This window comes from Vanessa cardui, chromosome 20 (genome assembly GCF_905220365.1).
Source record: "Vanessa cardui chromosome 20, ilVanCard2.1, whole genome shotgun sequence".
Lineage (NCBI taxonomy): Eukaryota > Metazoa > Arthropoda > Insecta > Lepidoptera > Nymphalidae > Vanessa > Vanessa cardui.
This window is the reverse complement of record NC_061142.1, coordinates 5,969,026-5,984,695: the sequence shown is the minus strand read 5'-3', so window position 1 is coordinate 5,984,695 and position 15,670 is coordinate 5,969,026. Positions and strand designations below refer to the sequence as shown.

Sequence of the window (15,670 nt, the reverse complement as noted above, 5' to 3'; positions counted from 1 at the left end):
CTACTTGACCTACGACCTTATTTACTGTTTATGTATGCTCTTCGTTGCCGTGACAACAGTCGTAGTACACAAATACTTTGTTTTCCTCTAATGCAGATACTCCACGAATCACTATGTTATTGAAACGTTATGCATCGTTGCAGTGTGTTTAAGAATTCTTGTATTAATGTTCCACTTGATCCTATTAGCAAAATGCCAAAAACTGCCTACGAACGTAATGAAAAAAATTCAACGGAACAGTGCTCGATTGAATCATCCACGTCTTGTTCAGTCACAGGAGCTGACATCGATGCTGAAAAATTAAAAGATTTTTACCGAAGTATTCCTGACTATAATGATATTAATCATTTATCGGAGAGAGAGTTTTATTCGACTCTGAAGAGTTTAAGGGAGAAGAAAAAGTTGATGCTTGGCATCGCTGTTGAACATATTGATGATTGTATTGACGATAAAATATTCAAATCAGAAAGAGATATTTGTCCTGAGTCAAATTTAAGACGTTATAATGAAACAATTATCTCAGACAGTCAAAACAATGACAAAATAGGCCATATTTCTAAAAGTCATTTAGCAAAAAATCCAAGAAGAGGTGTCCGAAAATTAGATAACGTTGAAAATGTCGTAGAAAAAAGTGAAAAGAGTGATAGAATAGAGTCAACTAAAGGCGACGACACATTAACGGTGAAAGGTAATCCTAAACCGAGCCGACCTAGACGTAATCATTCCGCATGTTCCATTTCCTGGCATGATGATAAAGTAGAAAATAAAAATGCCGAAATCGATGAAAAATTTGAGCAGTATTTCGAAGGAAACCGACATTTGAATGATGACGATTTGTATAGAACACAAAGTATGCCATCGAGTCCTCTTCGAACAAGAAATACGGGATCGAGTGTACGACGCCGTCGAAAGAGTATTACCATACCGAAGCCGTTCAAAATGACAGAAAGGTAGTTTAGAATCTACATTAGCTTTAACTTTTCATTCAATAAGTAATTGTAATGCTTGTATATTGAATAATTGATTTAATTTGATCTGAATCACGAGTACACTATAATCGGAAAACCCCAATAATTAATATCTTACAACGTACGCCGTGAATTGGAACTGTATTGCGGGCTGCGGCACGTATTTACAAATTAGTCGTCGCCCGCGGCTTCGCTTGCGTTTTATCATGTGTTAGGCAAAAAAGTAGTTTATGTTCTTTCTTAGGGTTCAATTTTACTTCATTACAAATTTCATAAAGTTCGGTTCAGCGTTTTGGTCGTGAAAGAGCGACAGACGCACAGACAGAGTAAATTCCCATTTATAATATTAATATAGATTTAATAAAAAATAAACAAAAAAACTTGTTGTGTATTTGGTATTATTATACCAAATACACTTTTACGAAACGACTACAGACGGTATACGGACCGCATAATGATTTAACGGTCTCAAGTTCGATTCTGACTAAGTCAGTGTCGTCCCCACTCCTATAGTAAGGTTTTTAATTAAATGCCTCTTCATTTAATTTTTATTTACTAATTATTTAATTGAAATAAAACTAAAGTATTGTTTGATTAAAGAGATGAAGAAAACCGCATTGTCAATGAACTTAAAAGTCTTCAGAAGTCACTGTCAGAAGATATGCTTCATCAAAAAAGGGGGAGGAAAAGGTTTCGGGTGAAGCCTGTTCCCATAGAGTCCCGTATTCCGTTATACGATAAGATATTAGAGGATCAAGCCATGAGGTTGGTAATATATTGCAGATTAAATTAATTATCCTTAATAGAATATAATTAAACTAAAAATAAATGGTAGAATAAAATTTTGGTGATCTCGTATGCATCGACTTTACACTTTCATATGACTGCAGTATGCAGTAATTGTATACTTCTGTAATAATATCATTTAACGTATTATGATCATTTATTTTATTAAGGTATTTGGTACGTAAGAGGTACCTACGTTTGATTTGTATGGTTTTACGAAATCATAGACTCTTTAATATAATTAGAGTCTTTGATATGGCGGCATGAAACCTTCACATCAATATTTGATTGTATATTGTTTCAGGAGGTAAAGGTAAGTTAAATAGGGATAAAACATGTATACATAATCTTTCAAATTATCTGCCCTTTATTAAATAGAGAAGTCAAAGTATTTTTGTAATCGTTATTGTTAAAAAAATACAAGAATACAATTGGCACAAATATTTCGCCAAATATGCGTGTATATATTGCAACTCTGTATCTAATATTCTAAGGCAAAACATAGCGACTTTTTGTAAGAACTAGCGCGCACTGGTAACTTTTGTCACGGTGACTTTAAAGTGTTTGTCACTGTCACGTCACGACGCCATTTCGCGCGCCAAAGTCGGCAGTCAAAGTGCAGATAGCGAAAGACTGACGACGAGAGTGACAAATTTGTCACCAGTGCGCGAATTGCTATGAATGAACGTAAAGACGCTGACAGTTTCGTCACGGGCTTGTTTGCCGGTCGTCAGACACAAATGTCACCCAATTGTCACGTCGTAACGTGCGCGCACCTCCATACATATTCACGGACTCGACAAGAGTCACCGTGACAAAAGTTACCAGTGCGCGCTAGTTCTATGCCTTAGAACTAGCGCGCACCAAACAGGAATTTGTATGGCTCGGAAAAGGCCGGGTGACTTTTCGGAACCCGTATGTATACGTAGTTTGGATTTGCCAGGCACTTAGATGAAATAAGCTTTTATTTTGCAAACGTAAAGAAGGGAGCGTCCCTCCTATCGCCTCAATGACTGTATATTTTTATATTTGTCAAGTACTCCTACCTATATAAATAATTCAAATGGATACTTTTGTAGTAAATACCACAAAAGTATCCTTTTTGAATTAGGTAGGCACATATAAGTAGGTCAAGTAACTCGTATAGCTATTTTTTTCCCGCTTTTCTCATCGCCCTCTACTTTGATAGCGATTATAAAGTCTCAAATCATATTTATGAATTTTATGGATTAAAAGGCCACGCGCCACATTAAGACTTTGGTTACGTAAAGTTACCGCACTCATAATGTGGTACTATGTAATGCATTTCGTATCAGGCCAACTTTAATAAATGAAACAATTTAAATTTTATCATGGTATTTCGAAAATTTATAACTACCTACTAATTATATAAGTAATTATACTACGAAAAGATTATTGTAATAGGCAAAAGGGTCACCTGATACATTTCACCAAAGCATCAGCAACTTTGGGAGCTAAGATGTTATGTCCCTTTCGGCTGCAGTTACACTGACGTATCTATCCTTCAAACAATAATACTAAATATTGCTGTTCGCGCGGCAGAATGTCTGATGAGTGAGTAGTCAGCCTACCCAGATGGGCTTACACAATGCCCAACCACCAAGTAAAACAATGTATTCTGAAAATGAAATTGACCTTAATTTCAAACAAGGAATTTCACATTTTCCTTTATTTTGCCTTATGGTACTACTTTTCACATTTTGATTCTTATTAGCGTCGCTATCGAATGGTAAAATAATACCAGAGTGTTCTTTACTCAAAATCAACGGTCACGATTAATCGCTAGTAATATTGATTTTTTGTTATTCCTCAGCTTTCTCCAGCTATGTCCAGTTGAAAAAATCATATACTAAAGATAGGGCCGATACCGCTGGGACGTGACTGGCTGCATGTAGTATTTATTATGTAGACATATTTTCATGATCCATAAATAAATCTGTCATTATGTCAGTCTGCTACGAAATGCACCGTACAGTTAAAATTTAAATGACTCATACATTTTGTTATCATTCGGTACAACAGGTATTAGACGGCTAGTACTAGCAATGCATTAAAGTAATATTATTGTAAGATTAAGACATGCAATCGTATACGTACATAATACGTATTAAGTTAGTATATTACGACGCAACTTAGATGTAGCATCGGCAAATTCAATAAAACCGATTACTGCCGATTTACACAACCAATAGAAATAGCCCCCTATCCCGCCATTCGACGATATAGATTCTCGCGTCAGTTCAACCCGAGAAAGCAAGTGCATGTAAATCGACGTGTCAAATTGACTAATATATTAGGTCATATGATGTTACAAGTTATTACGTTTGTGTAAAGATCATATTCGCATAAGAAATAGCTTAGAAGTCACTATTTCCTACATCATTTTTTTGCTTCGAATTTTATGAACCAGTTCTAATCTGATAGATTGTACTTAATAATCGAATGGAAAATTTATAAAAGCAGTTATTTTCGTATAATTCACTTATACAAAAAATGAGACGGAGTCAGGTAAATCAACTCGTTCGATAAAAATCAAAATGTAATCGGTCTGGTTGACCACATCCTGTTATTCTGATTGCAACTCCAACACATTTAAATATTGTACATACAAATCTGGAAAAACCCAGTAATCTTGTTTAATATAACCGACATAATACACACACGAGCGCGCTGTTACCATACATGCGTTTATCATATTTATCTTAAAAGTTGTATGTGTAGAGGTCGTCTATATTATGTAGATACATAGTGTATGTGATATTTTAGCCAAAATATGTTTAGGTATATTTAATAGTATATAGTTCAAGCTATTAGTTTAGTTTTAATAAGTAAATGAATATATTATGTAATAAAACATTTTTTATGTTTTATGACGAACGTTTAAATTAATTTGTACAACCTAATTATAGGATTATTTTTGTGTCGCGTAAAGTATTTAGTTTGTATTTATAATTTTATGGATAAAAAACCTTTACGATAATAACATTCAATTCATTTTAAATTATAATTTTTGTTATGAACGTACCTGTTTATAAAGGATATTTTCAAGTTTCAATTAATTATTATTTTTACACTTTATATACCTATATACAATTAGATTCGATATACATACAATTGCGATAAAATATCGCCCCTTATGTTGTTGTATGCCTGCTGAAAGGTTTTGACATAAGTACATAGTACCATCGACATGCAATTATGTGACATGTGAGTCATATTTCAAACAAATAAAACTTATAACTCATTTAAACATGCCGGCAAGCATAAGGCCTTCGCTAGTGACACGTTACAAGATACTTTGTTTTATAAAGTAGGTAAGTTCTAGTTATCGATTGCTTTTGGCTGATAGGTTTTAGGGATCTTAAATGTACTTTTCGCTATCAGTTTTGTTTTGACACTTTAAAAATGCATTACGCGATTCCCCTAGGTGTAGTGGGGGTATGTGGAACTCGTCGGCTCCAAGAACAACAAGCACACCAGAATACCCAATAAAAACAAAGCGGCACCCTCTCCAAAGGGCGCTACGAGATCGCTTTTGCACAGTACCGTAAAGTAAAGTAACAGCCTGTAAATTTCCCACTGCTGAGATAAGCCTCCTCTTCCATTAACAAGGGTTTGGAACATATTCCACCACGCTGTTCCAATGCGGGTTGGTGGAATGCACATGTGGCAGAATTTCGATGAAATTAGACACATGCAGGTTTCTTCACGATGTTTTCCTTCACCGCCGAGCACGAGATGAATTATAAACACAAATTAGGCACATATATATATATAGCGGTGCTTGCCTGGGTTTGAACCCACAATCATCGGTTAAGATGCATGCGTTCTAACCACTGGGCCATCTCAGCTCTAGTAGTACCGTAACGCCTTGCATTTTTCTATTCGTACCCCGATTACTTAAAACGTGTATGCAATATTTTGGACTCTAATTATTTAATCTTACAGTAAAGTTATATGTTTAACAGGCGAGCAATAACGAAGATAAATAGTGAAGCAGAGCTAAGGGCGCAAATGAAACCATTTAGTTTTACTAAAAAAGAAGAAACCGGTGCGGGTGGTATGTGCGCAAGAACTGCAAATATTTTACCAAAATGTAAGAAGAAGAAACGCTTCCGAGCCCGTCCTGTGCCTAAGAATCTTTTTTCTAATTACTTTTATGAGAAAAATAAAGAAGATACTTTCTTTCGGTGAGTAGTTTATACATGTGAAATTGTTTTAAGCATAACTTTGAAGGCGCTAATTTTGATTTTACTATTTCTAGCAACATGAATCGTCGTATACGCGCAGAGGAAATGCTACGAAATTCTAGTTTGCCAGGTAGTACCGCTTTACGTGATCGAAGTCGATTATCCACGCCTGCAGCACACAGTGATCTCCCCATCGACCCGTCACCTGCAGTACCCTCAGTTTCTTCGTCGGACAAAAATAGATCGACAAGTCCGACGAAAGATAAAAGACGAACGAAACACTATAAAGATGACTTTATAACGACAAGTCCTCGGCCCTTTCGATTTAACACGGCTGAAAGAGCTTCTAAAAAGGTTAGCAAAATAAGAGGCGCTAAAGAGTTATATTAATTTAAGTTTCTAATCTTTTTATGAATTTACCACTTTATATTTTGTTTTAGATAAACGATATATCAAAGAAAATTTCCCAACATTCTTGTTGCAGCGGTGATGACAGCTTAGGAAAGAATAATACAATGTTCGATAAAACTGAAGCATATACAGCTTTGGACTTAAAAGGAATCGCTGCAGGGAGATCCAATTTGGCTGCATTATTAAGAGCAGAAGCTGTTAGGAGAAAGTTTGAAGAAGAAGCTGCTAGAAACTTAGCTGACCAGCGCAAACGAGCTGAAACGAGGAATCGTGACCGCGTATTACGAGCTAATCCCGCTTGGCATTTAGTCAAAAATAAGTAAGCATTATATTTTCTAAACAACTTTCCTGTAATTATGGTCTTATTTTAAACAATATTTTTATTTTGTCCATAGCCATGAACAGGATATCGCGATGCGGCTACAGACTAGGCGTGATGAGGAAAGAATGAGGAGAGAGGAGTTCCTCCATGAAATGGAATTAATGTATGGTAGAGTGCAACAACAGCCCATGTTATTCGAAAGGTATTACGCACCACGGTCTGGTGCCACCACCGTCGATTCTATTCAGCTGTCACCAAGAAAAAGTCCGAGTAAACAAAGAACCACACGGAAAAGCAAATCCTATCATTTCCCGAACCCTAGCATATCGTCCGAGTTTTGTGGTGATTTATTGAAATATTTGGACAAAATTGAAAACACAAAGAGAAATAACCGTTCACAATTGTACGAAGGGGAAGAAGCCATAGATAGCTTGGAAAGAGAATAACATTATTACATTATCCTCTATATACAATAAACGATGTAAACAAGAGTTAGAACTAGTGTTCAGTGGAGTCTTCGTTTTCCGCAATGCCTGGCCAAAAACCAATGTTTGATCAAATTTTTGGATTTGGGCAAAATGGGCCAATGTTGGATTAATCCCAAGAAAAGGACAATGAACTGTAACTATGGTACGATAGCACATGGAAGAGGCAATGCGCTGGTCACATTGATGTGCACCAGCTAACCTCTTATCTAATTATCTAATCAATGTTACTTTAATTAATAAATTTTTGAGACGGCTAAGGCGAATATTCTGTACGTACTTCACTTAATGTAATCTAATGATATATTATGGTTGTAATTTGTTGTTAGTAAAACACAGATTATAATGTATATTGTACTAAATTATTGTTCATTTTTAATTTGTTTAATTTAAAAAAAAAATTAACGTAAAAATTCTAGTAAGTATTGAGTAAAACTGTCAGTGTGATTGTTAAATTATTTTTAGGGTTCTAATAATTATACTAATATTATAATTCACATTATTTCAAAGTGTTATTATTGTTATAAAGCTGTAAGGTCTTTAATCATATTATCAAGTTGTTAACATATAACATTATTTTGTTCACTTTTAGATCGTCTAAAATTTGTTTTTTTTATTAAATAAAGATTGAAGTATTGTTTTTGCCAATATGAAATACAATTATTTTCCATAATACGTTTAACACGGATCAAATTCATTGACGGATCGATATGACAGTAAAAACTAATTAACAAAATTAGAAACATAGGAATGAAAATAAATATATCGATAAAATCTTGTTACACATCACTATGTTCAAAATCGCGGAGCGTTAAATCACCAGCCAAAAACAACTTTAGTAATAAATAATATAGAAGTGTAACTGTTTACGAACTCGTTATAAATGTTTATAACGAGTAAATGAATGTTTGAAATAATGAAATGAATGAAATAAATGTTTTCGTAGAAGCGTTGTGCTTTATATTTATAGTAAATTCTTCCAAAACATTTAGAGGGGGTAAAATTTAAAACATAAATAATCAATTCCCATAGTATTTTTTTATTTTATAAAACAATATATTAGAAAAACTATTATTGCCATGGTAACTTTTTTCATTATTATATTTATATCTTACATAAAATGGCTTAAATTTATTCATAACATGATTTATATTAACCTAACTTAACCTAAATAATACTGTTGAATGACTTTATCTGTCCACCATCGACACCAATAATTGACATCACTATCCCCTTCCAGATCTTACCTAAATAAGGCAATATAATAAAATGAGACATTTTATACTATCATTGTGTACAATTTCAAATGAAATAATTTTCAAATATCAATTTCGATTTTATCATTCGTCACATCTACATCTAATAGGACTCAAATTATTTACATATATACTATATTCAAATGACAGGAGCAAAGGTAATGTATTATATATATATATATATATATATATATATATATATATATATATATATATATATATATATATAATACACTGAAAAACTTCTTGATTAATATATTGATATTTTAAATACAACACTATTCCACTTAATAACTTTTAAACTCTTTAATTTCACATCCATTTTCATTCGCCTTCACGGTGAAGGAAAACATCGTGAGGAAACCTGCATGTGACAAATTTCATAGAAATTCTGCCACATGTGTATTCCACCAACCCGCATTGGAACAGCGTGGTGGAATATGTTCCCAAACCTTCTCCTCAAAGGGAGAGGAGGCCTTTAGCCCAGCAGTGGGAATTTACAGGCTGCTGTTGTTGTTGTTGTTTCATTCGCACCCACCGAAACATTTAATAATTCAGCTTAAAAAAATTTTTTTTTGGTTCCATAATTGATACCATGATAAAAATATCTCGACCAATAGCATCATTCCAATTCAAGGTCAAAATTGTTTCTATATTGTTACTCCTGTCATTTTCTAAAATATTGGTTATAAATCTGTCAAATCATTTGACAGTCCATTTTGTACTCAAGTAGCAACGTTCTCTCTTATCCAATCCATGTATCGGATGACCCTCGTGTACACACCAGGTACACCTTCAGTGCCACATCTGTTTGCACCGAGACTGGTAATGCCAAACAGGTACCAATTGGCTTGGTAATTTTCCATAACTTCCCTAACTAGTGGTCCACCGGAGTCACCTTTGCAGCTGTCCTTTCCCTGTCTACCACCAGCACATATCAATTTTGAAAATGATGTTTCCGGTATGTTCTTTAGTATTCCCTTACAAGTATCCGAGGGTACAGCCTCCAACTTCACTTTACGTTTAATAGGCGATGCGGTTCCTGAAAATGAAATGAAAGTTATAACATTTACTTTTATCTGTAATAATTTTGATTACCGTTATGTTTTTTAATTAAGCTATTAATGTAAGCAATAGTCGATTTTCTAAAAGTTTTAAGGTTCTATTTGGCACTTCCAGGATGTATATGAAAACATTCGAAATTTAAAAAAGATTTTTTTTTTTTTTTAATTAATTACCGAATTCTGTCAGACCCCAGCCTGCTACCCAGTAAGAGCTTCCATGGACATAGTCTTGCATCACGGTATATTCGGTTGTTGGTAAACATACTGGCTGAATAAAATCTGTTAATAACAAAAAAAAATAGATTAGATTACGAATATAGAATTAATAATACATAAGATAGATATGACAAAATATTTACTCGTAAAGTTGACTGGCTTCTCTAATTCTATCAAAGCTATGTCATCCTGCGTCAAATTTTCTTTGCTGTAGGTCGGGTAAGTGATGATTTTACTTATTTTGATATCAACGGGCGGAGAATCGTTACAGTAATCATCGTTACAATCTTTTATCGTTTGTTCGTCCCATTCACCTAAACGCACGCTTACCCTGAAATTATAAGAAGTATTAATAAACCATTAAAATTATACTAAACTAGCTGTGCCCGCGACCTTGTACGCCTTTGAATATAAAAAAAAAATTGTAAACGAAGTTACTCCATATTATATCAGTTATCTGCCAGTGAAAGTCTCGTCAAAATCGGTCCAGCCGTTACAGAGATTAGCCGGAACAAATAGACAGACAGACAGACACACAGACCGAAAAATATTTTGGTATGTGTACCGTGTATACATACCAATGTATACATATGCATTGAGTAAAAAAGGGCTATTTCATATTACAAACAGACACTCCAATTTTATTATATGTATAGATTTAATTGAAAAATTATTATGAACTTACGGCACCAACGTTCTTCCACTTTGGACGCAATGAGCAGCAGTTACGAGATAACGGTCCGTAATAAGAGATGCTGAGCAAGCGAAGATAAATTTGTTTTCGTCATCTGAAAATTAAATGTATAATTAAGTATGTTGTTAATTCGATTGACATTATTTCTAACAGCTGATCGTAAGTTCGGAAAATGTAAACTGACAAAAAAGAAAAAATACAATTACTGAGTACAAAAATTGTCTGTTTCTGTTATTCAACTAATAAATACACCAAGAGAATGTATATTTATTTAGAATTGGTTTTATTTTTATAAAATATTATTGTCCTGAAGTTAACAAATCAAATTTACAATAATTTCTAATTGTCGTTCCATGCGCGACTTTCTTTTGTTTTTTTAATAACCCGTTTGCGCGGGAAAACTACTTGTATTATTTTAAACAGCCATACCAATGACGTTCTAAAATCGATCACACTTTTATGAATTTGGATACACTACGAAAATATGAGTTTATTAATAAATGTATTAGTAGTAGTATGAGTTTATAAATAAATTAATAATAAAATAAATATATAATTACAATATAAATATATAAGCATAGAGTAGAAGTATTTCTAACACAACTAACCAATTGAGTAACTGATGCGGCCTAACCACGGAAACTCGTCAATATCAGCGATAGTTCCACCAATGATTCTATCAGTCGCTTTCACTTGACCACACACTTTTCGATCTGGAAATGGATCCGAATATGTTTCTGTAGTCGCCGTCGTCAATTCGTCCAGTTTCGTTGTTAAAGGCTTTTTAGGTCTACTTGTCGCAGTTTCATCGGTTTTATTGGTGAATGTTATAATATTTCCTGATGCAGGACAGCAAACCTGAAATTGATTTATTAAATTATTTATTTTATGTGTTAAATGGCGGTTTCGTGTATTTTATAAATAGACAATTATTAATTTTACCTTTGGCTGTTTGTCTTTGAATCCACATAATAATACCCTTAAGGTTTTGATATCTCTAATTCGTACTAAAGCCACAGCTGAAGGGCATGACGCTAATGTGACACATGTTCCATTATAGAATTTTGTTTCGCAAGGTTCGCCAACTTCAATATTTTCTGAAAGAGTTATTATTTCTGTTAAATTAGTAGGTAGGTAAATTAATTTTATTTATGGGTTATTGTTTGTTTTTAGTTAAAACAATTTATATGGAATATAAAAATAAATATTATTAAAATTTGGTTGAAATGGTACAAATTGAATCTCATATTCCATATGTATGTTACATTTTAAGTCAGTAAATTAAAAAAGTTTTAATGAAGCAAAAAGTTTATGAGGCATCAAGCTATATTACATCATAACAGGGATGCAAGAACCCTTGGTGTATCAGAACAGGCAGGACATGAAATATAGTAACCAAATTTTACTTGAACGCTACTCAATTGGATAATAATTGCCTTTTACCCATGATTCTATTTGTTGGAAAATGCATTAGCGATCGGATTTGTCAAAAAAAAATATTTTCATTTTCTTGTATAATGTAATTAAAAGTCCAGGGAAAGCTTAAAGCTTCGCCAATAAAGGTAAGATAGTAAGATAAATAAAGTATAAAATTACAAGTGGAAAATGTATTTTCAAATAGATAAAATATTTATGGTATTCTTTGATTTGATTAATTGCTAGTGATATATTGTTATTATTTAAAGTTGATAAAAAAACTATGGTTTCAAAATTTTTGCTGTGAATTTTGTTTGACTTTCAGTTTTTTTTTAAATGTTGTATGAATTTTACTGTTTATTTGAGTGTTAAAAATTGATACTAATAATACTAAGTGTCGTTAATACAAATTAATAAAATTATTATCGCTTATTTGATATGATTTTTTTTAATAGTAAATTCACATTGAATTTGAATTAAAGGTTTGATGTTATAAAATTCTTTATTGTCTTTATAAAAATACCATGTCAACATTGACTCGGGTTTTATATAAAGTTTGTGTCGATTAGGTAGCTTTATTAATGATATGTATAACATATATTTTCAGTCTATGTATTATATAATAGCCCTTGATTGTTTGTAGTAGGAAAGTATAAAATGTTTTATTTTTATTTGTTTGTGTATTGAGCATTTATGTTAGGTACTCTTTGATTGTGGTTTCGAGGACAGATAAAATATAAATTTGTTAATTTGTCTCTTTTTAAGATATTTTTTTGTTTCCAACTTGAATATAATATATAAAATGTCAAAATAAAAAATATATATATAATGTTCTAATTTGGTAATGGTTTGATTATCATTGAACTTATGACGAAAACATTATTTTAAGTACTAATTTTTAGTTTTACATTATTCTTAGTTTAAGGCTCAGGAATATCGTATTATATACAAACTGCCTTGTCTGAATTCTTTAACTATATTAAAAGGACCCAACAAAATAAGAAAGTTTGATTTAAATAATCTTTAACAACAAAAAAGGTTACCAAATTATTTAGTTCTGAATCTAAAGTACACTGGAGTGGTTGTCATCCAATACTGTAATTGTTCGGCAGAGTGGTTTTATGGAATATATTCAATGCTCAACTTTAAAATCTGAATGTATGAACTTTAGCCTTTCAACATTTTTAATAAGTAGAAGTGGCCTTTAGAAATAAGTATTAATTCTTGTTTATGTTTAAAATAACCTTTATAAATAATGTTTATTAACAATTTCTTGTCTTCTATTACTTTGAAGTATATTAATATATCTTTCTAATTCAAGGGTATACGCTGAACATGTATTAAATATTTGTGAAAATTAAACCCGTTTGTTGAATTAATAATTTGCAAATTAAAAATATTAAAAATATAATTATTGTAATATAAATAAAGAGTAAGATTACGTATATATTTACTGGTTTATGTGGATATTATAATGCACTAACAACGTGAGAACAGGAAAACCTGATCTATGAGAATAAAGTAACATTGAAATATTATTAAATAAATTTCGACTTACGACAGTATCCTGTGACTAGTAAGACTAGAAAATACGAAGAGGTCAATATAATTTTATCCATTGTGTAGTATAATTTCATATACTATTGTGTTCACGAAATATTTTGTTTTGTTGTAGATTTTTCCACATAGCACTACCGTACCGAGTTCGTTCTACTCACACACTGCACTGCGGATTAAATGACGACCTGATTGTGACTGGTTGAATCGTTGAATCTGTCAAAAGCTAATATTATATATAAAGCCTCCAGCACACGTTCGCGTGACGTAAAGCCAATATAAATATACATATATATGAACGCAATAAGAGCATACATTATTTTGGTTTGGCGTTTCTCATTGATCTCATTCTGCGTTAGGCGTTAAATAATGATTGTTGGATAGCTTATTGCAATTGTCACCAATATACGTATTGACCGAAATTAAGGTATATTATTATTTAAATATTGGATGAAATTTATATTTAAATTTATACTATAGATAAGGCAAATATTTATAAATAAGGTAATTATAGGCAATTTGTATGGTAATTTAAGGAGATATAATTAAGAGTAGGTCGCTTTAATTTAGATAGTTTATTAAGAGTAGGTAAGTATCTACTAATGAATTTTTAGATTACTTTTAGATAAATCACAATAAAAAGTAACAGAAATGGAAGGTTTTGGAATTGAATCTTGTACTGTAAACCCGGATGCGGGAACCCTTGGCCACACGGTATATAAGCCAGTAAGCAATCAAATTATAATTGCTAAACCCTTCTCGTACCCAATCGAACTAGAAGGAATTTCCTTCCGCTATATATTATATACTAAATAACTTAACTTGTTTTGTAGATCTAGAACCCCTTTATTAGACCCAAAGCAGGAATTGAACCGATCAAATCCCGTTTCTTGTCGTAGTAATAATATGTCAATGGATTTTTGTCAAACCACAACGGTCCGGAGACTGGAAACAGTTTACAAATACATAGGCTTTGTAAACAATTATTTATTATATAATAGGTGTCATCATGGTTGAAGTCTAACATTTTTGTCGGTTTACTGCCAAGTTCCCGGAGTGTCCTCGTGAACTCGGTTACATGTTTAATCTTGTTAGTAATTATTAATATTTTTATGCCATATTAATAACACAACCCTTGCATGATTTTTTATGTCAGTATAATTTGGTGTATATATAGATAAAGATAAATGAAACGGTTAATGCCGAATTCGAAAACATTATTAATTTCGTTGGTGCAACATTTACCGGACGCACTGGTCCAACGTGTAGTGGAGGCTTTACTCAGGTTTTTAGAATATCACTAGTCGTAACTCGTAAGTCCACTAATCAGTGGCCAATGGCCAGTTCGATAATTAAAAGCTTTTGGGCAAAGTGAATGGTGCTACGTCTTCGGGCCTAAATATATAGTTATTTCGTTTGTTTTGTGGGTGGAATTCTGATGCGTCATTTTTACGTCATACATAACATACGCGTGACGTAAAAAAAGTGATGTCGTCATGATTTTGGTGAATGGGGAATTTATTTTATTTCTTTACGATCATAGGGATTTTATTTATGATTGTTGATGAAATTTATTAAGCGGTGGGTAAGTTGTTGGTTCTTTGAAATTTCTAGATTTATCAGATGAGTAAGCCCCGCGTAGACTTTATACCATTATACCCAACTTAAAGTGTATTCAGCTCAACGTCTCGTTTCGCACTGATTTATTAGGCGACAGAGCTGTTGCATACTTGAATCGCGATTAGCGCATATGAACTAAGTAATTACATTCTAAAGGTTCATATAAAGAGAAAAGGCAACAACAAAAACAGAGCTTTCCCATATTATTTGTTTGATGTAGATTGGAACATATTTATTTTAAGTTTGATAAAAATTACCGTTATAAAAGGTTTTATTATAACTAATGATCGATCGGAATATAATCGGAATTTTATTATACCCGATTTAAATAAGTTGAATCGGTCCCCTGGTCATACTTCATCATACGCTACCTGTTATACATATCAGCCCTTGAAAGCAAATTGTTAATATCATATAAGATAGTCATAACGTTTGTCAGATTACACAAAATCATTCGTATAAAACGAGAAGACCATAAGTTTTGTGCAATTTAACACATGAGAGGATGACAAACTTATTGTTGTTTCTTAAAGATAGACCGGGAGATGAAATGACAAAATATTTGGTCATTTGTTAAATTAGTATTTCAAGTATGGCAGGACTTTTTCCCCCTACTAGAAATATGGGAAAAATAATAAAGGTCTCATTTTGCCTAATACTGTCC

At 32.5% G+C, this 15,670-nt stretch overlaps 2 protein-coding genes across 2 annotated transcripts; one reads left to right on the top strand and one right to left on the bottom strand.

Annotated features, from left to right (window-relative positions):
• The first annotated feature begins 129 nt into the window (after nucleotides 1-129).
• LOC124538496 (protein FAM161A) lies at nucleotides 130-7,451 on the top strand. Its single transcript, XM_047115574.1, has 6 exons — nucleotides 130-950; nucleotides 1,569-1,733; nucleotides 5,744-5,965; nucleotides 6,040-6,319; nucleotides 6,406-6,695; nucleotides 6,772-7,451. Exons 1-6 carry the CDS (start codon nucleotides 130-132, stop codon nucleotides 7,142-7,144), a joined length of 2,151 nt encoding a protein of 716 aa, XP_046971530.1. The 3' UTR covers nucleotides 7,145-7,451.
• A 1,210-nt stretch (nucleotides 7,452-8,661) lies between these two features.
• Nucleotides 8,662-13,607, bottom strand: LOC124538365 (CLIP domain-containing serine protease 14D-like). The gene is made up of 7 exons (XM_047115409.1): nucleotides 13,388-13,607; nucleotides 11,356-11,510; nucleotides 11,022-11,271; nucleotides 10,405-10,507; nucleotides 9,863-10,050; nucleotides 9,678-9,782; nucleotides 8,662-9,481 (listed from the first exon to the last, which is right to left on the bottom strand). Exons 1-7 carry the CDS (start codon nucleotides 13,464-13,466, stop codon nucleotides 9,165-9,167), a joined length of 1,197 nt encoding a protein of 398 aa, XP_046971365.1. The 5' UTR covers nucleotides 13,467-13,607; the 3' UTR covers nucleotides 8,662-9,164.
• Between the last annotated feature and the right edge of the window lie 2,063 nt (nucleotides 13,608-15,670).

Coding starts and splice junctions, on each gene's coding strand:
- LOC124538365 (XM_047115409.1), bottom strand. CDS start 13,466: ATGAAATTATACTACACAATGGATAAAATTATATTGACCTCTTCGTAT. Junction 11,272..11,355: donor TCAAAGACAAACAGCCAAAG/GTAAAATTAATA, acceptor AATCAATTTCAG/GTTTGCTGTCCTGCATCAGG. Junction 10,508..11,021: donor CCGCATCAGTTACTCAATTG/GTTAGTTGTGTT, acceptor TTTAATTTTCAG/ATGACGAAAACAAATTTATC.
- LOC124538496 (XM_047115574.1), top strand. CDS start 130: ATGCATCGTTGCAGTGTGTTTAAGAATTCTTGTATTAATGTTCCACTT. Junction 5,966..6,039: donor AAAGAAGATACTTTCTTTCG/GTGAGTAGTTTA, acceptor TACTATTTCTAG/CAACATGAATCGTCGTATAC. Junction 6,696..6,771: donor TGGCATTTAGTCAAAAATAA/GTAAGCATTATA, acceptor TTTTGTCCATAG/CCATGAACAGGATATCGCGA.